A 26,533-nucleotide genomic window follows, 5' to 3' on the forward strand; every position below is an offset into this window, starting at 1 on the left:
GTACAGGTACGTGCATGGCAGTGGGTGCAGGTGCGTGCGTGGCAGTGGGTACAGGTGTGTACGTGACAGTGGGTACAAGTGTGTACGTGGCAGTGTGTACAGGTGCGTGCGTGGCAGTGTGTACAGGTGTGTACGCGGCAGTGCGTGCAGGTGTGTATGTGGCAGTGAGTACAGGTGTGTACGTGGCGGTGGGTGCAGGTGTGTATGTGGCAGTAAGTACAGGTGTGTATGTGGCAGTGGGTACAGGTGTGTATGTGGCAGTGAGTACAGGTGTGTACGTGGCAGTGCGTGCAGGTGTGTATGTGGCAGTGAGTACAGGTGTGTACGTGGCGGTGGGTACAGGTGTGTATGTGGCAGTGGGTACAGGTGTGTATGTGGCAGTGAGTACAGGTGTGTACGTGGCGGTGGGTACAGGTGTGTATGTGGCAGTGGGTACAGGTGTGTATGTGGCAGTGAGTACAGGTGTGTACGTGGCGGTGGGTGCAGGTGTGTATGTGGCAGTAAGTACAGGTGTGTATGTGGCAGTGGGTACAGGTGTGTATGTGGCAGTGGGTACAGGTGTGTATGTGGCAGTGGGTGCAGGTGTACGCGTGGCAGTGGGTGCAGGTGCATGCGTGGCAGTGGGTGCAGGTGTACTGCTAACCACACCATAGGTAGGCAAACTCACCCCCTTGGGCTAAGCTTGACTCTTAGGGGGGAATTAAAATGTTTGAAAAGTCAGTTGGGTGTTTTTTTTTCATATCTAATACACAGGAAAAAACAGACACCCAACCGACTTTTCAAACATTTGAATTATCCCCTAAAAGGGGAGATGTATCAAGCCTTGGAGAGCGATTAAGTGGAGAAACTGCCCAAATAAACCATCTGTCATTTCATACACTGTGCTTGATAAATGATGTGAGCAACTTCTCTACTGTATCTCTCCCCAAGACCTGATACATCGCCCAACCCCCCCCCCCCCCCCCCCCCAGTGTATTAAAGATACCCATTTATATATAAGGTAAGTGTCTCTAGGATAAATCACATAATGGCTGAGCTTTCACAATTGTTTTTATTACATCGGTTTAATAACATCCATATGCTGCCCGGACAAGTCCATTGCGTTGCCTCTGACCCTACTTACTCCCACACTGATACAGGGTGGCCTAGAGATGGGTGAGTAAGGCAGAGTACTTATATGGAGCAATAGGGTCATCAGCAGTGCCCTAGGGGTGATTCCCTGTGTGTGTCCCATTGTGGAGCTGCGTCATACAAATAATGCTGTAATAAATCATTGTATTCCTCTCCATCTCTCCCGCACAGGCATGTTCCCCCCGACAAGCTCAGAGGAGGAGTCAGAAAGCAGCAGAAAGCTGCACCACCTATTAAACACCGTCACTGACGGACTGGTCTGGGTCATTGCCAAGAGTGGGATCCCGTTCCGGCAACAGTCAACACGGCTGGCAAATCTACTAATGCTGCTTTCTCATGTCAGGCATGCCAGGTAAGACTAGCCGATAACTTCTCCAGCAGTCACCACAGCAACTCAGTCCCAATACCAGGGGAAGCATTACTCACTACAGTCAATGCAAATCCTTCTAAAATATTCTGATCGGGGCCGGAGCTGACGTTACACACCTGCCCTGAAAACGCCAGTTACCACCCCCAAACGTCCATTTCCTGTCAATCAACTTGCGTACACCTAGCGATTAAAAGAAGACGCTGGATTTTTTCAGTTTGACCTCGCGCGTGCGCACTACGATCCGTACTCATGTGCAGTTGATCAATAATCGTCCGTCTTGTGAATTCACACGACGACGATCGGGTCTGATTTACCACCAAAGTTAAGGGGGAGAATTATCAAGCAGTGCAAAGAGTGGACCAGTAGAGAAGTTGCCCGTAGCAACCGAACAGCTTGGAGGCAGTACATTCTATAAAATGATAGGTTGCTACGGGCAATTTCTTCTCTTTTCCAGTACATGACTTGATACATCTCCCACATTGTCACAAGGCATATATAATCTTACGTTCATCAGATAATGCTGGTGTTCTTCTTGGTTTCAGTAACAAAGGGATGGAGCATCTGCTGAGCATGAAGTGCAAAAACGTGGTTCCCGTGTATGATCTGCTGCTGGAGATGCTGAATGCACATACACTGCGGGATCACAGGAAGCCAATGGCAGCTGCAGCCTACAGCACCAAGAACGATGTCAGAGATAGTGCCGGTCAGCCACCCCAGTGATGCACCAAGGCCTGGCGAACAGGAATATGGGGTTGAACAAAGCCTGCCTATGTTTACAAGCTGGGTCCCATAAGAGAAAGGAAATGAATCTGCAAACAGAAGTTATTTGATTGCAATCCAATTGGGAATGCACTTTGTATAGTTACTATGAGAAGATACAATGTTTTATTTAGGAATTCTCAGGAGAACTTGCTCAATTTGCATGTATGCTATATTGTATATATTTCATTGGCAACCCCAAGCCTTAGACGCGTCTGCATAGTGTGTTGTGAGGTTTAGCTACAGACAGTGGCTCAAGCAGTTATTATGATGGGAGCATTGAGGATCTATACCGGACTGCTAGACAAAACATGGATGTGTCTGTAGCTCCGTCTGTGTGCAATAGGGCTAATTAAAGTGCGGCAGCGACAAGAGTATGAACACGGGTGGTTTCTGTGACAGGTATGTGTGACCAGCTCCACTACAGAGGTATAAAGTACAGATACATTGCAGAGGGACTGAGAGCATAGACAGTATTAACAGCATAACCGCCTACTCTCCCGGAATGTCTGGGAGACTCCTGAGTAGACAACACTCCAATTCTTACCGCTTTCAGATCGCAAATGCTGCATCGCACCCGGGAGTTGGAAACACGTCCTTCCCGGATGCCACCCAGCATTTGATCCTGAGAACTGGTTTCCCGACCTGGCAATATGCTTGGTCAGATTGCCATCGGAGGCAGGGACCGCGGTGGCATCAGGGGCGGTGCTAGGAGATGAAATCACCTCCATACTGCCGCTCCCTTTGCTGGGAATGGGTACCGGGTCGCATCAACACTGCGCCTGACCCAGTAATAACCCTTGTTTATTCCCGGGTTGAATTTACCGGGTCAGGCGACTCAGGTTTTCTGGAATGACCCCTTCAGACCGCACAGCGACCTACGTCGATACCGAGTTTTTGTGTGCAGTCTGGAAGGGGTATCTGTGATGATGCATTTCGCTGTGACGCGCGTCATCCTGAATCTTCCACCCACTGTGATATGCCAGTGGTATGTAGGAGTAATGGTGTCATGCCACTGAGACCCCCTCATGGATCTACCAAAGGTGAGTTCCACACAACAGCTATGATTGAGCATGCACTTGTCACATATACACAGTAGATGCATACTTAATACATAACCTGCAGAAACAACCTATCAATTTATTGGGAACTGATGACATCACTGGGGGCCTTCATGGCTAATAGTCACAGGAGGAGATTCAAATGTTTGAAAAGTCAGTTGGAGTCTGTTTTTTTCCTATCTAAAGGCCCGTACACACTGGTCGATATATCGGCCGTTCTCTTGAACGGCCGATACATCGCGGGACCGTCGGCCAGTGTGTACGGGTGATACGTCTGTGAACTCCGTCGTTCACAGACGTATCGCGTCGGCTGCGCAGCACAGCCGACGGCCAATATATCTAACGATATATTGGCGCGTCGCTGTGTGTGTACGGGGCGGTCGTCCGACCGCCCGTACACATGCTGCGGCAGCCGGCGGTGATTGACAGGTGAACTGGGCGGGCGCCCGCCCAGTTCATGACGTCAGTCCCCCGACGGATCGGGCAGTGTGTATGCACAGCACACTGCCCGATCCGTACATAGATATATCTGCAGATCAATTGATCTGCAGATATATCTACTAGTGCGTACCCACCTTAATAGACAGGAAAAAAACAGACACCCAACCGACTTTTCAAACATTTGAATCTCCCCCATAATGTTCTTTTTCAATGTTACTGGATAGGTTGAATTATTCCGAAAATGAGTTGATCCCACAAAATAGCTGACTTTAGTTATGGTCAAAATAAGAAGGTACACTGAATACAGTATTGTCCATTGTCATTAAGTTATATGCAGACGTCACTTATTATGTCATCAGATAATAGACTTGCTGCACCTTGGGCTTCTAGTGACATTTTTGGTCACTTTTATAAGTGTATGGCCAAAACAGCCATGCCTACACACTACACAAAACCTCAGGCCAATCACCCGATTACTGGCTAACTGGCCCAATAATTGCATAGTGGTAGCGTTAGATCAGTTATACAAACTGCAGTCTTATTTTGGTCAAATGAGGATTCTGAAGCAGCGGTTTATTTGCCTTCCTACTGTCTAATATAAATTGTTAGATCCGGTAATAATGAGTTCAGAACGTGCAGCAACACTCCCAACCTGTATAACAGAGCAGTGAGCTATAACCTAAACCACACGGTCATATGGGGGTCTATTCATGAAGCAGTGATAAGAGTGGAGAAGTGAGCCAGTGGAGAAGTTGCCCATGGCAATAAATCAGCATTGATGTAACATTTATAATTTGCATACTATACAATTGTACGGAGCAGCTGATTGGTTGCCATGGGCAACTTCTCCACAGGTTCACTTCTCCGCTCTTTTCACTGCTTCATGAATAGACCCCATGGTGAGGTCTAGTTTTCAACCTTCTAAATCATAGCTGGTTTATCCTCAAGGAAGCGAAGAACCTGAGTTGGGGTCAGATACACTAGTGGGATCATTCCTGGCAAGTGGTGAGAAATGGCATTGTATTAAAGGGAACGTTGTTTGGTCACTTGGAATAGACAGACTATACCTATTGGTGAATGAAGCATACACACTAATACCACAGCGGCTGTAAACATGAGGAGAGCACTCCCTGTGAGATGGAAGTTACCATACGGGTAACTTCAGGCATGTAGCCAAAACTTTGAGGGCCCCATAGCAACATTTTGAAGGAGGCCCCTCACTAATGCTACAAGACAGACCCCTCTCTCCACATCAGTTGTTGATTTTATGCACCATAGTAGTATTCTAGTTCATTTTATGGCCTATGGTATATGGGTATAGCTTGGGTCAGAATTAGGTTAACACTTAACAGTCCCTAAATTGACCCCATATGGCCGACAGGGTCATAAGGTCAACTGGTAGACATGAAAAAGATAGTAACTTGGAAAGGTCGACAGGTACAAAATGTTGACGCAGGAACGGTGGACACATAAATGGATGACCATGGGTTTTTTTTGTGTCATTTTGTATGTTGAAGTATGTAATAGCCAAATTAGTGGAAACGTGTTTACTCGCTACGCTTTGGGCAAGGTCCCTCACTCAGCTCAGGTTACTATTCCCAATCGTAGACCAGGCGGACGGTAAATGATGAAAAAGTTGAAAAACAGAAAGAACTTTTGTCGGCCATAGTCATGTCAACAGTTTGAACCTGTTGACCTTTTACATATCAACTTTTTGAACCTGTCTACCTAATGCATGTTGACCTATCATCCGGATACCGTAGTGCCCTAGTTCATTTTATGCCTCATAGTAGTGCCCAAGATCACGTTACACACACATTGCTCCCAATTTATATTTTGCCACATGGTAGTGCCGCAATTTCACAATAAGATACATCGTCATGCTACCACTACACAGTATGCCAGACAGTATTCCCAGTACGTATTATGCCACATTGAAGTTACCCCAGTTCATATTATGCCACATTGCCTGGGGCCCCTAAGCCACTGGGCCCCGTAGCAAGAGTGCCCCCTGCAAAAGTCATTATTAGCCCTAACCTTGTCTAGACCGGGAAGCCTCAGCATCTGTTTGCTCTCACTTTAATCTCCCCAGCAGAAGTCTGTAATAGTACTGTTCTATGCATTTAAAAGCAAAGTAACAAATATTATACTAATTAGACTTAAAAAAAGAAAACACTACAAACATGTTTCATGGGCTTTAGGTAAGTTCTAAGGTGTATTTTCTTGCTCAGTCTCAATCTGTATCTGACAATTATTTAAAGAACAGTGTATACTCCATAAATTGTATACTCCATAAATTGTATAATATGTTAAGATATTCCATATCCTTGGAGACCAATAATCTTCATGGTCATTAGAGGAACTACTGAGAAGAATCAACCTCAGATCCTGAAGAATTAAAGGGTCCTGTAAACAATAAATATGTATCTGATGGATGTAGTGTTACACTTGACATTTAAATAAAACAAATGTTTTCTTCGACCTACAGGTACCTGGGAAACCACTTAAACACTGATTTTCATGTAAAAATCAGAATTAAGACTGCTGGTTACCAATGATATTTTATATCTTAATACATAGTACTATAAAAGAACAAACGTTACCTCTCCACCACCACTATAAATAGCATAGAAAATCAATTGTCCGAAAGGCAGCTAATATGGACCAAACAGCTCAACAGGAAAACATATTATAGTTTACCCTTTAGGGGTGTATTCAATGCTGGTCGGATCCTTTCCAACGGAAAGAATCCGACAATGCAGTATTCAATGAGCGGCCAAATCCGAAAGGATTTGGACGTTCCTGACAATGCCAATCGACATTTTTAAAGTCGGATTGACATTGTCAGAAACGGGACTAAAACCTATCGGATTTGGCAGCGGAATCCGACAAAACATGTGGACCGGCGGCTATTGCGCCGATCCAGTGTTTTCCGACAAGTCGGAATTGCCGACTTGTCGGAAAAACGGCAGGGGGATTGAATAGGTCGGAATAGTTTCGGACCTAAAAAAGTCGTCAGTTCCGACTTCAATTGAATACCTCCCTTAGAAAGGCAGTGGCAGAGCTTGCACAGCCCAGGGCACGCTGGTACACAAGGGGGTGGCTAAAACTATAATTTACTCCGCAAAAAGTCACAGCCACGCATGCAGTTACCTTCACCTTTGATGTATAGGCCCAGAATGATGTATATAAAAGGTTGGACAACAAATGGGGCAGTTCCGATAAGAATGGGAGGGCTGGAGGAGAGGGACGCCACCACCTGTCTTAAGTGCCCCGGGCTCCCTTGAGGGCATAATCTGGTCACAACTACTGCCCTATCCTGTATTTAGTTGAAAGTGACAATACAAATCTATTAATAATAGAAAGCAGAGAGAGATTGCAATCCACTAACAATGATCTCAATATACAGCTAAGGAGATAATTCAGACCTGATCGTAGCAGCAAATTTGTTAGCAGTTGGGCAAAACCATGTGCACTGCAGGGAGGGGGGCAGATGTAACATGTGCAGAGAGAGTGAGATTTGGGTGGGGTGTGTTCAAACTGAAATCTAAATTGCAGTGTAAAAATAAAGCAGCCAGTATTTACCGTGCACAGAAACAAAATAACCCACCCAAATCTAACTCTCTCTGCACATGTTATATCTGCCCCCCCCCTCCCTGCAGTGCACGTGGTTTTGCCCAACTGCTAACACATTTGCTGCTACGATCAACTCTGAATTACCCCCTAAGTCAATACACACGGCAGGATGTAATGCAGTTTATCACCGGGATGCCGGGCGATCTTGGACATTTCTTAAAGGAGCATTCACTTACAAGGCATGGTTTTGTCTTGTAAGTGAATGCCCCTTTAAAAAAAAAGTCAGAGACTGGCATACCGCTGATTGTTTTAATAGGTATAAACAATAATTGAAGAATTAATTACATTTTTGGGGCACTGCAAAACCTCAAACAACAGTAACCAAAATGCTATACATACAGCAAAGCCGTTTTCTTTTATATTTCCTAATAGAAAGGTCTAATCAGCTTAGTCTTCAGCAATGCTGTTGCCTTTAGTATGGAAATTCTAAAAATAAAAATAAAAAAAAAATGCAGAACCGTAAGTGGTTTCCTTTTTTTTCCCTCTAAAGTAAATGGTAAGTGAAAAATCTCAACAAAGCAAGTGATTGCTTAAGGTATTTTTTATTCCTCATTTTGATAATGTACAGCGGCAGACTTGAATTGCCCAACACGGTCGCATAAAGCGAATTACTTTACTTTCAGCGGTTGTGTTTCCTCCCACCAGCAGGGGGCTGCTTGTCTAAACAATCAGAAGGAATTATGCGCAACTTTTCCCAGATTTTAGCAGACTACAGTTTACTGTGAATGACATTTAAAAACAATACAGCTTATTTTACACTTTTTTGTATTGAATATCTAAAAGAGCTGTGATCAATCTACCTCTGTTGTAAAGAACAAATGTGTGATTCGGCTGCTTTTTGGGGGATATGGGGGGAGCATAAAGAAGAGACTCATTTTTTTTGTATAGCTTTTGTCATTTTTGGTAAATGTAAAAAAACAAAACAAAATAATATATTCAGCATAAAAGCTATAGGTGTACAGTATGTTTCATATTACAGGTGAAACTCTGAAAATTAGAATATTGTGCAAAAGTTCATTTATTTCAGTAATTCAACTTAAAAGGTGAAACTAATGTATAGACTCATTACGTGCAAAGTGAGATATTTTAAGCCTTTATTTGTATTTGTTTTGATGATTGTGGCTTACATCTTAAGAAAACCCCAAATAAAAAAACTCAGAAAATTAGAATATTACATAAAATTAATGAAAAAAGGATTTTAAATACAGAAATTTCAACCCTCTGAAAAGTATAATCATACATATGTACTCAGTACTTGGTTTTGGCCCCTTTTGCATGAATTACTGCCTCAATCCGGCGTGGCATGGATTCTATCGGCCTGTGGCACTGCTGAGGTGTTATGGAAGACCAGGATGCTTCAATAGCGGCCGTCAGCTCTTCTGCATTGTTCCGTCTCATGTCTCTCATCTCTCTCTTGGTAATGCCCCATAGATTCTCTGGCCAATCCAGCACAGTAATCCCAGGCTGGAGTTAGTGCATCAAGAGCCACCACACACAGACGGATTCTGGACATGGGCTTCAAATGTCGTATTCCTCTTGTCAAGCCACTCCTGAACAACAAACAACGTCAGAAATATCTTACCTGGGCTACAGAAAAAAAATAACTGGTCTGTTGCCCAGTGGTCCAAAGTCCTCTTTTCTGATGAGAGCAAATTTTGCACCTCATTTGAAAACCAAGGTCCCAGAGTATGGAGGAAGAATGGAAAGGCAGACAATCTAAGATGCTTGAAGTCCAGTGTGAAGTTTCCACAGTCTGTGTTGATTTGGGGAGTCATGTCAACTGCTGGTGTTGGTCCACTGTGCTTAATTAAATCCAGAGTCAACGCAGCCGTCCACCAGGACATTTTAGAGCACTTCACAATTCCTTCAGCAGACAAGCTTTATGGAGATGCCAACTTCATTTTTCAGCAGGACTTGGCACCAGCCCACACTGCCAAAAGTACCAAAACCTGGTTCAATGACCGCTGGTTTACTGGATTGGCCAGCAAACTTGCCTGACCTGAACCCAATAGAGAATCTATGGGATATTGCCAAGAGAAAGATGAGAGACATGAGATGGAACAATGCAGAAGAGCTGAAGGCCGCTACTGAAGCATCCTGGTCTTCCATAACACCTCAGCAGTGCCACCGGCTGATAGAATCCATGCCACGCCGCATTGAGGCAGTAATTCATGCAAAAGGGGCACAAACCAAGTACTGAGTACATATACATGATTATACTTTTCAGAGGGCCGACATTTCTGTATTTAAAATCCTTTTTTAAATTGATTTTATGTAATATTCTAATTTTCTGAGATTATGGATTTGGGGTTTTCTTAACCTGTAAACCACAATCATCAAAATTATAACAAATAAAGGCTTGAAATATCTCACTTTGCATGTAATGAGTCTATATAATATATTAGTTTCACCTTTTAAGTTGAATTACTGCAATAAATGAACTTTTGCAAGATATTCTAATTTTTTGAGTTTCACCTGTATGGTTAACAGATGTGCCTTTCTTCCTTAATTATGACTTTCTCAATGTTTTCATTTCAAACATTGGTGCAGGTAATTTTGTATAACAGTGCGTAAATGTGTTGTGCAAATGAATTAAAAGCTTGTGAAAAGGAATTAAACTTTTTTTTTTGTATGAAATGGTCTTTTATATCTTTAAAGCAAATGAGAGAAAGTACATTAGTCAGGAATATGTCATGATAGAAATTTATGTGGAATATTACAGATTTTCTTCCAGTAGCCGTATATATCAGGATAATGGTGTTTGCTGACGCCAAAAAGGGGTTATTGATGGCTGAAATGAATGCTGGAAGAATGTACTATGAGCTACAGGCCAAAGTATTAGATACTATGCCAAAAATTAATCGTTCAACCATGATGGGTGCATTTCAAGATCCACAACTATGAGTAATCCGCCGCTTAACAAAATGTCACTGTTTTACTAATTGATAGGGAAGGGAATCGAACAATGAACCATCGTCTCTATTGATCTTTCACTTGTGATTGGAGATGATTTTATACTTAATGGTATGATTAATCACTATTGAGGTTTGCTTGAAATGTCATTTATTCTGGATGGCTCTGTCTACTCCCCCTTGAGTCCGATTTTGGACTACAGACCTGCTATCTATTTACCGAATAGAAATTATTAACTGAATACAGTATTTCAAAGTGTAAAAATCAATGTTTCATTTAGTGAAAAATCGTATTTACGGCTGGATGTTTTAGTGGAAGAGATTTTTGTTGTTGTTTCTAACGGCGGCAATATTGGAACAATGATTTTTTTCTTCTTCAGGGGCCATAGGGGTCCACAGGGGTGTAGGTGGTTGGAGCTGATCCGGGCACCAAACAGCTATAGCTCCCAGGATGCTCCTGCCCACCTCCCAAATTCTCAGCAGAGGGTGTGATGTGTCAGGAATGGAGGCTACCCAGGTAATAATGGAGTTAGCACCTGGGTCTCCTGTTTTTTTGGGAGGATCAGGTTAGTAAATATTTTTCAGTAGGTTGTAATGCAGCTTTAAAGAACTACTAAACCAAATTCCCAAATATATAAAAACATTTTTATTTAATTATATAAACACTCAACTGACCAAGTAAACCTGAACTAGTTCACTGGCTCCAGTATTCTAACCCTGCTACTGGAATAGTGCTACCTGTTATGGGAATGCAGAACGGTGGACCTACACGACTTTTTGGTCCCATCTGCCTGACCTTCAGATCCTCAACCTCATGCAGCCCCTAATGACTTTGCAGCCAGGACTATTGATTTGATATGATGCATATGGGGGAAGAAATTACAGCACAGATATAATGCAAGAGGCAAGAATTATGAGAACTTCTAAGTGTGCTGTCATATTAAGTTCCCGTGTTTTACCCTTAGTATTCCTTTACGTATATACCCGTAGTATTCCTTTACGTATATACCCATAGTATTCCTTTACGTATATACCCGTAGTATTCCTTTACGTATATACCCGTAGTATTCCTTTACGTATATACCCGTAGTATTCCTTTACGTATATACCCATAGTATTCCTTTACGTATATAACCGTAGTATTCCTTTACGTATATACCCGTAGTATTCCTTTACGTATATACCCGTAGTATTCCTTTATGTAAATCTAACCCTGAATAGTTTTATTCTCATGGCATTCTTCATTCTGCACAAGGAACTTCAGTACTCTGAATTTTAATATATTTCATAGGGTAAAATGTAATATCAGCAGTAGCCCTCAGTGCCATGATGACCCAAAAGGCAAGTTAAATAATTACCAAGTTATTATGCGATGACTATAGTGGGACACATTCCAGCCATATACTTTGGTACAGAACTGTGGAGGACACCGCTAGTGAATTTGTAGGGCAATCTTCATATACACCAGACCTGTTCAATACTATCACAGTGCCGTGGTCACAGTCTAGCCACATTCTTCGATTGGGCATGGTATATGTTGACGTTCATCATGTAGATGAAATGTTGACATCTCGTCCCTAGGGGTCACTTACCTGATCCTGACAACTGCAGCAGCTCTCCTGACAACATTGTGGTAGGAATGGAGTTTAGAATCCCAGCATCAAATGGTTGATGGGCTTCCAACATCAAATTCAATGAAGCAATGGCGATTTATGTTTCCATCCTCATGAGGTGCAAACAGGAATCTGTAGTTCTGCCCTTACCGAGGCCGCCGCGAATATATTAACCCATAGTTCCGGGCACATAAGCCGCCAACTAATGGTTAAGATGCAGTAGCAGTGGGCTTAGCGTGGGAGGAAATGGGCTTAAAACTGAATTAGCTCTGGGCTTTAAAGTTCAAGACGGTAACAGCAGCAGGTACTTATATACAAAACCCTAAGAGTGTGTTTTATCATATTAGATATTAGGTGTTATTGTTTAGGCGTTATAGCATTATACCCCAAATCTACATGTCACTGACGCTTTGATCCTTTCCATAGCTTTAATGATCTCCCCAGAGTGGCTTCCATGTCTTGTGCCTTTAAAGTATTTTCTTCAGAAGTTCTGCAATGTTCTCAGGGCTACAAAGCAGCGTTGGCATTTAAATGCTTTTTTTGCTCACATAAACCATATATGAAATGATAAAGTGACTATGTACAAAGATCTTCAGCCATTTATTGAATCAATATCCCATAAACACCTTTCCCTTTGTCTTTTTTCCTTGTGGGAACTGAAGCATTATTTCACAGAATATATTAGAATCAATTTTGGATACATCTTGAAACATTAATGACCTTCAATCCAATACCTTTCAGTGTTTCATGATTTGAAAATGGTTTACAAAAGAGAACATAAAAAAAAACTTTCAAAAAGTATCCGACTGTACAAAACTGAAATGAACCCAGAAATTTGTAGAAAATCACTTTTATGTCTGTACAACATCTAATTCCTCTGAATATAGATGGGTCTTTAAATTTCGAGATATCTGCGAATTTACATATTAATTACGATTAAAATTTCAAATAAATAACAAAAACCCCCAGATAAGAACCACATCCATGCAATAATAAAAAATACCCTCCTGTCACATAAAAATAGGAGAGGAAACACAATATTAAGCTAAAAGAAATTAACATGGCTATAAATGTATAAACCATCACCAATTACACTGTGCATATAAAGTTACTACATGCATGTTCAGGGGAGTGAGCTTCCAGCAAACCCTGTCCTGCAGCTGCGCCCTTGTTCCGAGTGCGGCCACCCGCAGCTCTGAAGCCGGGGGGGTGGGGGGGGGGACCAAACTGGCAAGTTGAACTTAAAGATGATGCAAGCTGTACGTCACATACCCTGCAATACGCAGGTCACATGATTTGCTGGCGAGTCGCTCAAGACTAAATTATAAAATACAGGAATGTGATTTAGTTGGGCGGAAATGCACACAAACCATAATTATGTTGGTGGAGGGCCGTTAGTATATCTCAGCATTGGGTAAAAAGATCGGGCGAAATTGTTCGTTTGGGCACAGCTGTAGTCTTCCTCGGAGAAGGGAATCATGCAGGCGCAAAGCAGCAGGAGGAGCAGGAGGAGCTGCAGAGGAAACGCAGCTCGCAGCACTCTGTAGAAGAATGACCGTTTCTTAGTCACTTCCTTCGCTGTGCCTGGCTGTTCTTTCATCCTGTAAGTACATAAGAATAATTTAGAACAAAAATAAACCCAACGAACAATGCATTGTAAACGTCTATACGATATACATATAATATAACATATCTTTGTAGCTCACTGACTGGTAGAATAACTGACCGACCCATAAAATAACTGCCTCCAATGTGAATAGGTAGATGCTCTGCTTTAAGGGGCTGAATATCATGGACTTAAATGATGAGTCTTTCCATATAGTACATGCACAGAATAGAATGCATTTTTGCGTTTGTCCTTCCCATTCTGAGTGAGACAAAACTTGGCCAGATCTGTCTTTCCATGGAATGGGGTGTTTCGGGGGCAGTGGCAAAGCAATCGCACGTTACCACCCTGACTTGTGGGAGTGCATCCTAAGCTCTGTGTGATTCTGAGTCACGCATGCGGGGAGGGGGGAGCCTGTTTCTGACAGATCTCTTGCAGCTATCATGGAGCTGGTGTCACTGTAGATAATGACGGCAGTTGCGTCGGCCAGTGTAAAACGAATGGGTGGCACTAGTTCCGCTTGTACACCCATGAACCTCCGCATTAGCTGCACAGGCTAATGCGGCGGCCTGAGACTACAGCCACTTTGCGTGTGACTCAGAATCAGCTCCTTAATGCAGTCAGAGAACAGGAACTTTATCATAGATACCTGTGCATACAGCATAATAGAAAATGCTTATAGTTCATGTTTTAGGGGGTGTAAAGAAATATTACTATCCTCCCGTTTGGCCTCAGAACAGTGTTTTGGGTTTCTGACCAATCAAATCTGTCCGTCAGCCACACATAAGAAACCTTGAACCTCGTGAATGGATGGAATGCACTTTAAAGTTCCAAAATTATTTTTATTTACTGAAATCAAAAGACTCATACCTGGCGGAATCAGTGACTGCTGCGCCAACATGGGCCTGCAAGGGGGAAAACACAGCTCTATTAATGATACACGTGGAGAGATTTTATTTTTTCCCCTTACATCTTTGCAAAAACTCTAATTCCCCTCCCAAATCCAAATAAATTAGCTGTAAAATAAAATAAAAATATATTTATCAGGTTTTATATATAGCACACATATATTATGCAGCGCTTTATAGAGAATATATTAGTCTTTCACATTTCCTGTCCCAGTGGAGCTTGCAATCTATATTGTCTATCTCATGGACATGCCTACACACTTTGGCGAGAAAACTAGAGTACCTAAGGAAACCCACAAAAACAGGCTAATGCCTTGGTCAGGTATAGATGACCCCAGGGATGTGAGGTGGTAATGCTAACCGCTACTCCAACCATGCTGATCTGTAGTACCACATAGTGTGTGCTTACCTGGCTCTGAGCAGGTGCAGAGATGAGAGAATCAACCTCATCGGTTGTGGAATTGTCCTGAGAAGTTGAGAGAAGACAGACACACACTTTATGTAATAGAACTTGTTAGACTAATTCCCTGTTGTTTCCTCACGCCATCAACGCACATGTTGTGTTTGTCATACACAGCTTTGTAGTAAGTATATGCCACAGTGTTTCACATTAACGTGCAGTTGGAGCAGACTTAGGTGATAAGTGCTGACTGTGCGCTAAGTAAATAAGCCGGTCTGTGATGTACCACGTTATTTTGTGTAAGTTCTAATAAGCAGGGAACTGTTTCTCAGTACATGTCTGTAATGGTCTTCGCCTATTAAACTACTAGTGCTATAAGCATTCCCCGCTAAAGTGGAGAAACACTAACAAACATGCTCCTGGGATTGTTAGGTATGTATTACTGTGGCATAATACCCAACACATATAAAACATATATATCACATAATATGTAAATGCAATGGAAGAGTAGTGTAATGATAAGTACCAAGGGTTTATAAGCCCTGTGTAATTGTACATACATACTGTGACCCCAGGTGCCTGGTACTCACCAGGGCCTGCTGAACCGTATTCAAGTCTTGTGACACGTCTTTCAGAACCTGTCTCATCTTCGTTCCAATGACGTGGGTCCTATCATCCGCCTCAATGTATCCGGCCTCTGCCGTACCGCACAGCAGGTAACTAGACACGTCCTGGAGAGTGTCCACTTGCACTTGCCTCTCCAGCAGCTCTCCTCTCAGTTGCTAAGCGGATCAATAAAACCAGGTTCAGATACATATAGGAATTCTGGATTGCTCATGATGTAAGCATTGAAGGTCACTTATTAAAACAAACAAAACCTAACAGGTAACAGATGATGTTTTTACTGTCTTATCTGCACAGCACAAATGTCATTTACAATATGATGGGTCGTCATTTGCAACATTACTGGAAACTGCCCCCCACCCCTCACCCATTAGACCACTGGTCTGCATGTATTATAACTGGGGTCACCTACTGGTGTTTCCCAGTCTTGTAAAACATAGAAGAGTATAATACACAAGTGATGCTGATGTGTATATATGTATAAACGTCTGCAAATAATATCTGCAGAAATGGAGCGTTCTTAAGTCAACACTTCAGTGATCATTAGAAATATTTATATATATATATATATATATATATATATATAACTCCCAAACGGCCAGCGTGCTGTGTCTACAGTGATTACTTAATTAAACAGTGATAAGGTATTATAATGTATATAATACAATACAAAAATCAACACATACAGCTTAAACTAAGAAATGCTTTGCTTTGAGCATTTAAAACATTTACAATAGGTCTATCATTATCCAACCAATTATTACAGGGGAAGAAATGGATTGAATTGAAATGACCATACACTCAGGGTTCATAAAAAAACAAAAAAACAACCCCCCCCCCCCATCTCATATATATATATATATATATATATATATACACACACATACATACATACATACATGCATATACATACATGCATATACATATACACACACATATATATATACCCACCCATACATCCCCAGTTCAGAAAGATGACTCGGTCTGCTATCTGGGAGGTCCCGCTAATGCGTTCCACTGCAGCCCTGCTTAACCTATGCTCTGCCAATGTCTGGAATAAGACAGGGTCGGCAGGAGCAAGTCTCATAATCTCTGCCACACGCTCCTCAATCCTGCCGACATGAAAGTCTGCCGGTTAGCCTGAACGCCGGACATAAGTATCCTCTGGGACCAGTTTGTACATAGGATAAAAGAAGTGAATTTCCAGTCCCATGCAGGAAGTTGGGCCAGACTTCAGGGCATAATAAGACCTGCACATTAAATGATTTCATCAGCACCTTAAAAAACAAAAGGGCCAACTGTATGTCATTTATAGTAGCTGAGGAGGCAACAGGTTTCCTACCTGAAAACCCAGAATCCCAGAGAAGCTTCTGAGTCTCGGATCAGCAGTACTGTCGGTATAGCGGAGGGTTAAGACTCTACAGTTCTATATATAGCAACAGCATGGGAGCAAATATAGAGCGAGTGGTATGCAACACTGCACTCTAACTTTATCATGTGAGTAGTCCTGGACAGAGCAGAAGCTGAATTACCATGCCTCTTCCCTGGCAGATAGGCAGCACAGATTCCCCCAAATAATAACACAACTGCTATACAACATTATAGAGTACTGTAACCCTTTATCAGGGGGAATATTCACAACAAGGAAACCGCAATCCTCTATAGAACAAGCTTCAATAACAAGAGAAAACAATTATCAGAAGTGCAGACAGTAACCCTCCCCAAAAAAAGAAGTTCATTAATGAATATCTACATGAAGAGCTGGATTAAGGCTTTGGGGCGGGGGCCTGAAGCACTTAAAATGGGAGGGGGGGGTGATCTAAAATAGGCTGCAGCTGTCCCTAGGGCACAGAGAAATCCTGCACCAACCCTGGCATCACCACCTTGTCGGGATGGCACTAATAAGGGTTGATTTACACTCTATATTTATCTAAAACGTACTTTCCTTCACCAGACACCAGCTTCTGCTTGATATACCTCACATCAGCTTTTCCCGTACCTGGGCAGTACGGATGGGGTAATGGTTAGCATTACTGCCTCACAGCACTGAGGTCATGGGTTCAATTCCCACCATGGCCCTAACTATGTGGAGTTTGTATATTCTCCCCGTACTTGCCTGGGTTTCCTCCCACAATCCAAAAATATACTGGTAGCTCAATTGGCTCCCAACAAAAAAAATGAACCCTAGCATAAATGTGTCTGTGTGTACATGTGGTAGGGAATATAGACTGTAAGCTCCACTGGGGCAGGGACTGATGTGAATGGGCAAATATTCTCTGTACAGCGCTGCTGAATATGTGTGCGCTATATAAATAACTGGTAATAAATAATATCTGTATATCTGCCCATCAACTTTTCTTTCACATGCCCACAAATTGTACACCCACAGCTTTCTGCTGAAATATCCATTTGCCCATACATGTCACCTCACATGCCCTTCTGCCCACAAGCAGTTTTCTCAAATGCCACATTCTGCCCATCAGTGCGCCCCACAATGCCAGTTACACTATCAGGAAACACCTGCCCTGTATATTAAGTGACTGCAGGAGTCCATGACAGAGAATCCGACAGAGCAGCAGGAACTACCTAAGCTGCTCTTCCATCACTGTAGCTGTCTGCAGATCTTCAAACACCAGCCCTTCAATCCAGCTCTGCCTACATGGCCAAAAGTATGTGGACACCCAACCGTCACACCAGACCCTTGGGCATTAATAATTTAAATGTTCAATCCCTTTACTACTACAATAGCATCTACTCTTCTGGGAATGCCACCACTAGATTATGGAACGAGGCTTCAGGTGTTTGAGGACAAGGCCCTGTGCAGGCCAGTCAAGTTCTTCCACTCCAAAACCTGTTCTGACAGACCTTGCTTTGTGCAATACACCCCTCACCCCCCCTTCCCCTTTCATTGTCTTGCCCAAACTGGGAAGGGCAGCAGGGCCTTACCCAAACTGATGGCACAAAGTTGGAAGCACACCTTTCTGTAGAACGTGACTGTATTTCGTAGCTTTAAGTGGTTCCCTTTATTGGAACTAAGAAGATCTGGCTAGTCCAATAAATAAACAGCCAGACACCATTATTACTCCTCCAACAACCTTTACAGTTGGTTACACACATTTGGCAGGAAGCATATTCCAGGCAAACACTGAAATATGATTCTTCGCTTCAAAGAGCTCCAATGGCTGCTTAGCCATGGAAACGAAATCCATGAAGCTATTTTTCAGACATTAGTTCCAGAAGCTGTTTGGAATTCTCTAGAGTTTGCAACTTCAGAAAGACTATATTTACGAGGTTCAGTAGTAGGCGATACCAGCCGTTACCCCTAGAAATTTCCACATCACAATGGTAGCACTTACAAGTGACCAGGGCATACGTTTGATGATCAGTCTTGTTGGAAAGGTGGAATCTTATTACAGCGCAATGTTAAAAGTCACTGAGCTTTTCAGTACGACATATTCTACTGCTAATATTGGACTATGGAGTAGATCCTCCCCTCCCCATTTCCCCAGTAAAGCCTGAATTTGTCATGACGTGTATTCAACACAGGGTCTGGAAACAATCCTGGGAGATCCTTGTTCACAGTGACATGAGAGCATCAGAGTTTCTCCTGGTTTCATCATAGTCTAAATATGTTCTAGTGGACCGAGATCTGGTAACTGTGGAGGTCACTGGAGTACAGTGAACTCTGTCGGGTTTGCATGCTTTCAGACACTGGCCCTATTCAGGTCCCAACATAGCTGCGGCTCATGCCGCATAGTACACATGTTCGGTACTTTGCGCATGCGTCAGACCCGTAATGAACATGTGCAGTACAATGTCCAACGCAGACCATTAGCAGACTGCCAGTGATTGATAGTTTGCTGCCGTTCGGGGGAGGGGGCTGACTATTTCCCAAAACGGAGGCGTGACGTGATGAGACCAGGACCTCCGCTGGAAGATAGAGATTTCCTGGCCTCTTTGTGGGATCTGCGGCAGGCAGCTAGCATGACTTCATGGGTCCAACAGCCAGCTGATGGTGTTGCAGGTGATCCTATGCTGCGTCGTAGGACCCAGAATGGATCACTAATGCAAGCAGGAGGCTGCTGCATTAACATAATAGAGCTATCGCTGCTGTTTCTATGTAAGCAGTAGGATAGCACCGCCAACCACATCTGAATCAGGTCCATGGTGCATTATACTGCAAGACGTAGCCATTAGAATATGGGAACACTGTGGCCAAACGAGGCGCATATGGTCAGCAACAATACTTTGGTAGACTGTGGCATTAAGGAAAGTTCCAGCTGGTAATCCGGGGCCTACTGTGTGCCAAGAAAACAATCCTCACGCACTTACTACACAACCACCACCAATCGCCTGAAATGTTGACACCAGGCAGAATCAATATATTCATGTTGTTTCTAGTAAGGTAAATACCAGTACAGTTAATTGCCTTGCACACTATAAAAAACATTAACACACATATAAAATTATAATAAAAAACAAACAGTCAAGAATAAAGCTCAGCTAAAATAATTTAATCACTTTTAGGGGGGTGTATAGTTTTGCAAGCCACTGTATATCATAAGAGAACAAAGATGTTCTCAAAGATGATGTTATTAAAAATGCAGGGTGCCAAATGGGTCATGCAGTCATGTGACCTCTGCAGTCAGCAGGTCAATAAAAGGTTATTGCTTATATATGCCTAGCTCAACCTGGCCGTCATCGTCACAAGTCAAAGCTGACCCCGCCATGGTACAATCTTGACACACAGCCCCAACACCAAGCAAAAGGATCAGAGTAGAATTTAGCCACACAGAGAATGAGCAATTGGACGAGATACTGGGGTATATTTACAAAGATTTGTGTTTTGGCCGTTTTGAAGGGTGTTTGAACTCGAATGGTATCGGGTGCATTTTACTGCAACTTTTTGAATCCTGATACGATCATTCACTAAGCTGCCGAGTTTTGCACAATCGTTTTTTCAGATGTCAATGTGATTCGTAATATCAGGCAGTGTTTTACGGGAGTGATGAGTAAAACACTGCCTGACAAAACACAAGGAATCCCGGCCGGATCTGTGAGATCTGTGCAGGGCTTCATTGTGTACCTTAAAAAGTTGATTAAAGTCTTAAAAAATCTGAAAAAAATTGCGTGGGGTCCCCCCTCCTAAGCACAACCAGCCTCGGGCTCTTTGAGCCGGTCCTGGTTGAAAAAATATGGGGAAAAAAATTACAGGGGTTCCCCCATATTTCATCAACCAGCACCGGGCTCTGCGCTTGGTCCTGGTTCCAAAAATACGGGGGACAAAAAGCGTAGGGGTCCCCCGTATTTTTGAAACCAGCACCGGGCTCCACTAGCCAGGTACATAATGCCACAGCCGGGGGACACTTTTATACTGGTCCCTGCGGCCCTGGTATTACATACCCAACTAGTCACCCCTGGCCGGGGTACCCTGGAGGAGTGGGAACCCCTTAAATCAAGGGGTCCCCCCCCTCCAGCCACCGGTGAAGCCCGAGGCTGTCCCCCCCATCCAAGGGCGGCGGATGGGGGGCTGATAGCCTTTTGAAAAAATGTGAATATTGTTTTTAGTAGCAGTACTATAAGTCCCAGCAAGCCTCCCCCGCAAGCTGGTACTTGGAGAACCACAAGTACCAGCATGCGGTGGAAAACCTGTCCCGCTGGTACCTGTAGTACTACTACTAAAAAAATACCCCCAAAAAAACAGGACACACACACCGTGAAAGTATAAGTTTATTACATACATGCACACCTCCATACATACATACTTACCTATGTTCCCACGAGGCTCGGTCCTCTTCTCCATGTAGAATCCTTGGGGTACCTGTGAAAAAAATTATACTCACATAATCCAGTGTAGAATCAGACCTTTGTATAATCCACGTACTTGGCAAAATAATAAAACGGAAACCCGACCACGCACTGAAAGGGGTCCCATGTTTAAACATGGGACCCCTTTCCCCGACTGCCAGGACCCCCCCTGACTCCTGTCAAAGAGGGTCCCTTCAGCCAATCAGGGAGCGCCACGTCGTGGCACTCCCCTGATTGGCTGTGTGCTCCTGTAGTGTCTGTCAGGCTGCACACGGCAGAGATACAGTGTAGCGCCTATGCGCTCCATTGTAGCCAATGGTGGGAACTTTGCGGTCAGCGGTGAGGTTACTTTCGGTCAACCTCTGACCGCAAAGTACATTTTTCCCCCCATATTTTTTCAACCAGGACCGGCTCAAAGAGCCCGAGGCTGGTTATGCTTAGGAGGGGGGACCCCACGCAATTTTTTTTCCAGTTTTTACACTAAACAGACCCTTTCCCATAGATAACCATGCACAGATCTCACTGATCCGTGCATGGTTATCCAAACTCGACTGAAAAAAGCAGGTCTATTTTTTTGCTGCTTTTTTTAACTAATCGAAAAAAAACAGACCCGCACTTGAACACTCAGAAACTAACACCGAAATACGAATGAATAGTGAATGCCCGTATTGTATGAAATAACAGTCGTGTTTGACCGATGGTCTATTCATTCGTATTTCGGAACTTTGCAAATCAAACTATTACGAATAGTCCAAACACTGCCGAGATTGGTGCTTAGTGAATTCCCGGATTGGGACTTAGAAAAAAAAACACAAATCGGACAAACTCGAATTCTTAGTAAATATTGGCCACTGTATGTCCATCAGATGTTCAAGCAGTTGGATCTTCAAGGATATTAAAAGGGTCAACAGTGGCCATATTTCAGTGGCATTTACCAATGTGTCCCATAATGTTGGAGAAGTTTTGACTGGTTGGGCACAGGGGTAATTTATGACCACACACACTGTGATAAGGGAAAACTGTGACACACTGCAGTGCATGTGGCCAATATGAGGACAATACAATATATTAGAGAGACAAAATTAAGACATTATAAGGGCTGTGTCACACGCTGGAACATTACTTGTGTTACTTACCTCTGCCACCCATCTTCCCGCTTTCCCTGTTTGAGAATCTGATGCACTGACATCACCATCTTGGAGCTTGTCAGCTGACTGCGTTCCTCCAGTTGGAGTGCTTCTGACGCAGCTGATCCTAGCAGCTCTTACATATTCCCTGTTGAGGACTCCCACTGATTGCAAAAGCAAAGAGTAGGATTGCCTATTGTATTCTCTGTGAGACAATCGGCTTCCCTGGCTCTTGTTGCAGAAAGCTATACGTCTGTGCTGGCCCTTGTGTTTAGAAGACTCCAGTGCTCAGCTTACCTCGGTTCCTGCATTGTGGGGTTCCCTGCCTGAGAAGCATTCCTACCACGGACTTCAGATTCCTCTGAGCTGTTCTCCTGTCAATAAAGACACTGTATACCTGTTTCCTGTCTCATAGTCCTTCTTCAGTTCATTCTTCATTTCACTGGCTCTACTCCTCAGTGCTTACAAGCTTCCGGTCTGTAGAATGCTACAGTTTATGCAAGTATCTGTTTGTTGTGAGCTATGAATCCTTCCTGGTTAATCGTTTACCTGCGAGTGTCACCTATCATTTACCTGTGAGTGTCACCTGTCTTCCCAACCTGCAGTGTTTAGCTCAAACCTATTAGTCAATTACTGGCTTAGTGCATTCTGTATTCTGCTGCAAGAAGATCCAGAGTCTGGTCTGCAATTAACCCCTTTATTCCCAGCACCAGACTGTAAGTTCCAGTGTCCCGAGACTACAGGGTTTCTAACTAGCTCAGCTATTTCCAAACACAGTTGAAGCATCTGTAACTCACATTCAGGGTCAGGTATTCTGAGGTTACTATACTTCCAAGTCCCAGTTCTACTGTATCTGCTCCAGATGCCTGCGTTCAGAATCTGTTCCCAGAGGCTCTGTCCCTCGGCATCCGAGTGTTACAGGTTCCAGCCTGCTCTCTGAGTACATTACTAGTACCCCTGCTTCCTGGTTCCTGTTCCGCAGTTCTAGTCCGGTCCAGTTTTACTGTCAGCTCCAGACTGACTCTAGTATATTTCAGCAACTTCCAGTCCAGTCTCCAGTGTATCGGTACTAGGAAACCCAGTCAGAGGGCACAGCGAGTTCCCTACCTCCTTGCGGGGTCCTTGGCTAATACCACCAGCACGTTAGATTTCGTGCCTCTGCACTGGATTGGCCAACTCCTAGTAACGGAAGGTCCATATTCCATCTGAGACACGTGACAGGCTGAAGGGTTAGTGAACATTTAAAGCATCCCAAACTTTTACTTTACAGCTTAAGTGCTAGGTTTCAGACAAGAGATGTGCTTCTCCAGAAATCCAAATCCACCCGAATTTTGTGGATCCGAACCGAACCAAAGGGCAGATGATTTTAAATCTGAATTTCATTGCAAAAATTACATGTTAGCGGTTTTATCTGACCAAAAAACTGAATCCGAACCAAAACACTTGAGGGTGGTTTTACTAAAACAGGATGATGAATTAGAACCAAAATAGCAGGAACCAGCACATCTTCATTTCAGACTCCATAAAACTGCTTGCTTACAGAAAACAAATGTTTTTTATAGTTGTCACCAATTTTCAGTGTCCACTGTTTTAGTGGTGACACTCAGCACAATACAATTCCCCTTCTTCTGCATGTTATACACAGTTATTACTACCTAGGGTCCAAAATACAAATAGGAATATTTGAAATACCAATGGTGCTTCTTGTGTATTGCATGGCAGCTTCTGATTGGTCTATCGCTTACAACACTTGTGGTCATTCCGAGAAGTTCGCTCACTCGCAGTTTTTAGCAGCCGTGCAAACGCTATGCCGCCTCCCACTGGGAGTGTATGTTAGCTTAGCAGAAGTGCGAATGAAAGGATCGCAGAGCGGCTACAAATTTATTTTGTGCAGTTTTAGAGTCGCTCCAAACCTACTCCTAGCTTGCGATGACTTCAGACTGTTCAGTTCTTGTTTTGACGGCATGAACACGCCCTGCGTTCGCCCAGCCACGCCTGCGTTTTTCCTGGCATGCCTGCGTTTTTTTGAACACTTCCTGAAAACGGTCAGTTGACACCCAGAAACACCCTCTTCCTGTCAATCACTCTGCGGCCAGCAGTGTGACTGAAAAGCGTCGCTAGACCCTGTGTGAAACTACATCTTTCTTTGTACTTTTACGTCACGCGTGCGCATTGCGCCGCATGCGCAGAAGTGCCGTTTTTTTTTGCCTCTTCGCAGCACAGCGAACGAATGCAGCTAGCGAACAACTCGGAATGACCCCCACTGTACACTGTGTCACACGGCTCCAGTTTGCGACAATAGCCTGTGAAAGAATCAGGGAGCCCAAAGAAACATGTGGATCTATCTCCTGAGAGGGGAAGGGCTAGGATAAATGCAGCTGGAAATGCAGATTTAAAAACCCTTCTTACAGGTTAGTGATTGCGTTTGGCGCATAAAACCTGCCATATTGAGCTTAAAAATAAATTTATGAACCTGCCCATCTTGCATAAACTAAATGATTCTATTGACTGGGAAAAAGTTAGGGGGCTGAGATTTAAGGCGCTTTAGGCGAGTGTTTTGTGTTCACAGTTTACACAATAAAACTAATCACGGGAAAAGAAAATGTACCATTAGCTGCTTCTGACTCTCCAGCAAGGAATGTGGGTCTCCGCTGCAATCCGTCAGCCGATATCTGAGTCTCCGCTCTTCAGCCTCGGTCAGCCAGAGTAACAGCTGATGGCTCTTCTCTTGGAACTCCTGCAAACACCAAACCCAGTAAATATAGTGCCATAATCTAGACAAGTGTACGGACACCTGTCTAAGGCTCGTCTAACTTGCGTTCTTCAAATTACAATCTATCATCCATACACCGTGGGGGTATTAATATTCATTAGGATGTCACATAAAAAACTATAGCTCATGAATATAAGACAGGCCTCATTAATAACAGTCAATGACTCTGTTATGCCACAGATTACTAGAAAATGTTGCTTCTTAGTTCAGTCTAAAAAATGGATGCCTCCGCTGTGTGCAGTAAGTGATTGGTCCACTTTGAATCTTCATGTCTATCCTTCATTACTTCCCCTATCAATAAATTTGGTAAACGCTCCTGGACCGCCCTTGTGACTTAAACACTGAGGTATCAGCTGCAATTTCCCCCGCAGTGTTTTATCAATGCTGTTTGTATTCGTTCTTGCATGTACTCAGATAGGTGTAATAACATAGTTAGAGATTGCTGACATTTATGACTATTATCAGGTACATAATCTAATGTGTACCCATGCTATACGCGATCCCACGGGGCTGATGGGGGGGGGGGGGGGGGGTCGTTAGTGTGGCTTCCCAGTCAAACCCAGCATCAGCAAGTGTGTATGCACTTGCCGACTGCAGGATTCTCGACTTCGGTGATGTCGGTCTAGGCACACATCGCAGTAGTTTCCAGAACCTCAACATTTCCAGTTTTATATTTCTACCCAAAAGTGGCAATTCATATTAAATAAACGTGGGTACAGATGTGTCCACATACAGTACACCTAACCTCAAATGGTGCCAAATAGCCACCTTTATTGCCATTAACTACTTATCTGAGTGTACCTAGTACATTATGGGGGTCATTCCGACCCGATCGCTCACTGCAGTTGTCCGCAGCTCAGCGATCGGGTCGGAACTGTGCATGCACCGGCGACGCAGTGCGCTGGGGCATGGCAGCCGTCGTTGCCTAGCGATCACCTCTGAGGCAGAGGCGGTCGCTGGGCGGGAGGGGGCTGGATGGCAGCGTGGTCCGGCCAACACAGGCGTGGCCGGACCGCTGGGGGGGGGGGGGGGGGCGGTCCGCGGCGGCTGCGTGACGTCACACGCAGCCGCTGCGGGCTGGGGAGCGACGAGTAGCTCCCGACCAGCACGCTAAAGCTGCCTTTGCACTTCTGCAGGGGAGGGCGGCACTGACAAGCGGGGCGGACTAGCCCTGTGCTGGGCGTCTCCCCGCATGTCAGTGTGAATGATCGTAGCTGTGCTACGATCAACTCGGAATGACCCCCTATAAGCAAATTAACACCTAAAATTAGGAAAAAAGTAGCACAATGGAGGAAAGAGTAGCGGATGAGGGAAAAGCACACAAGGTAGGTGAAACAGATAAACAACAGGTCCGCTACGAGTTA

At 43.8% G+C, this 26,533-nt stretch overlaps 2 protein-coding genes across 3 annotated transcripts in view; one reads left to right on the plus strand and one right to left on the minus strand.

Annotated features, from left to right (window-relative positions):
• The window catches only part of ESR2 (estrogen receptor 2), an 80,361-nt gene extending 76,735 nt beyond the window's left edge, over positions 1-3,626 (plus strand). Inside the window, exons 8-9 of the mRNA XM_063948671.1 lie at positions 1,303-1,483; positions 2,044-3,626. Coding sequence (XP_063804741.1) covers positions 1,303-1,483; positions 2,044-2,221 — 359 coding nt within the window. The 3' untranslated portion in view covers positions 2,222-3,626. The remainder of the gene's footprint in view (positions 1-1,302; positions 1,484-2,043) is intronic.
• An 8,878-nt stretch (positions 3,627-12,504) lies between these two features.
• The window catches only part of SYNE2 (spectrin repeat containing nuclear envelope protein 2), a 447,442-nt gene continuing 433,413 nt past the window's right edge, over positions 12,505-26,533 (minus strand). For both annotated transcript variants that reach the window (XM_063947243.1, XM_063947242.1), the window contains 5 exons: positions 25,005-25,133; positions 15,428-15,619; positions 14,847-14,903; positions 14,400-14,434; positions 12,505-13,524 (listed from right to left, as the gene is read on the minus strand). In XM_063947243.1, coding sequence (XP_063803313.1) covers positions 13,299-13,524; positions 14,400-14,434; positions 14,847-14,903; positions 15,428-15,619; positions 25,005-25,133 — 639 coding nt within the window. In that variant the 3' untranslated portion in view covers positions 12,505-13,298. The remainder of the gene's footprint in view (positions 13,525-14,399; positions 14,435-14,846; positions 14,904-15,427; positions 15,620-25,004; positions 25,134-26,533) is intronic.

This window comes from Pseudophryne corroboree, chromosome 12 (assembly GCF_028390025.1).
Source record: "Pseudophryne corroboree isolate aPseCor3 chromosome 12, aPseCor3.hap2, whole genome shotgun sequence".
Taxonomy (NCBI): Eukaryota; Metazoa; Chordata; class Amphibia; order Anura; family Myobatrachidae; genus Pseudophryne; species Pseudophryne corroboree.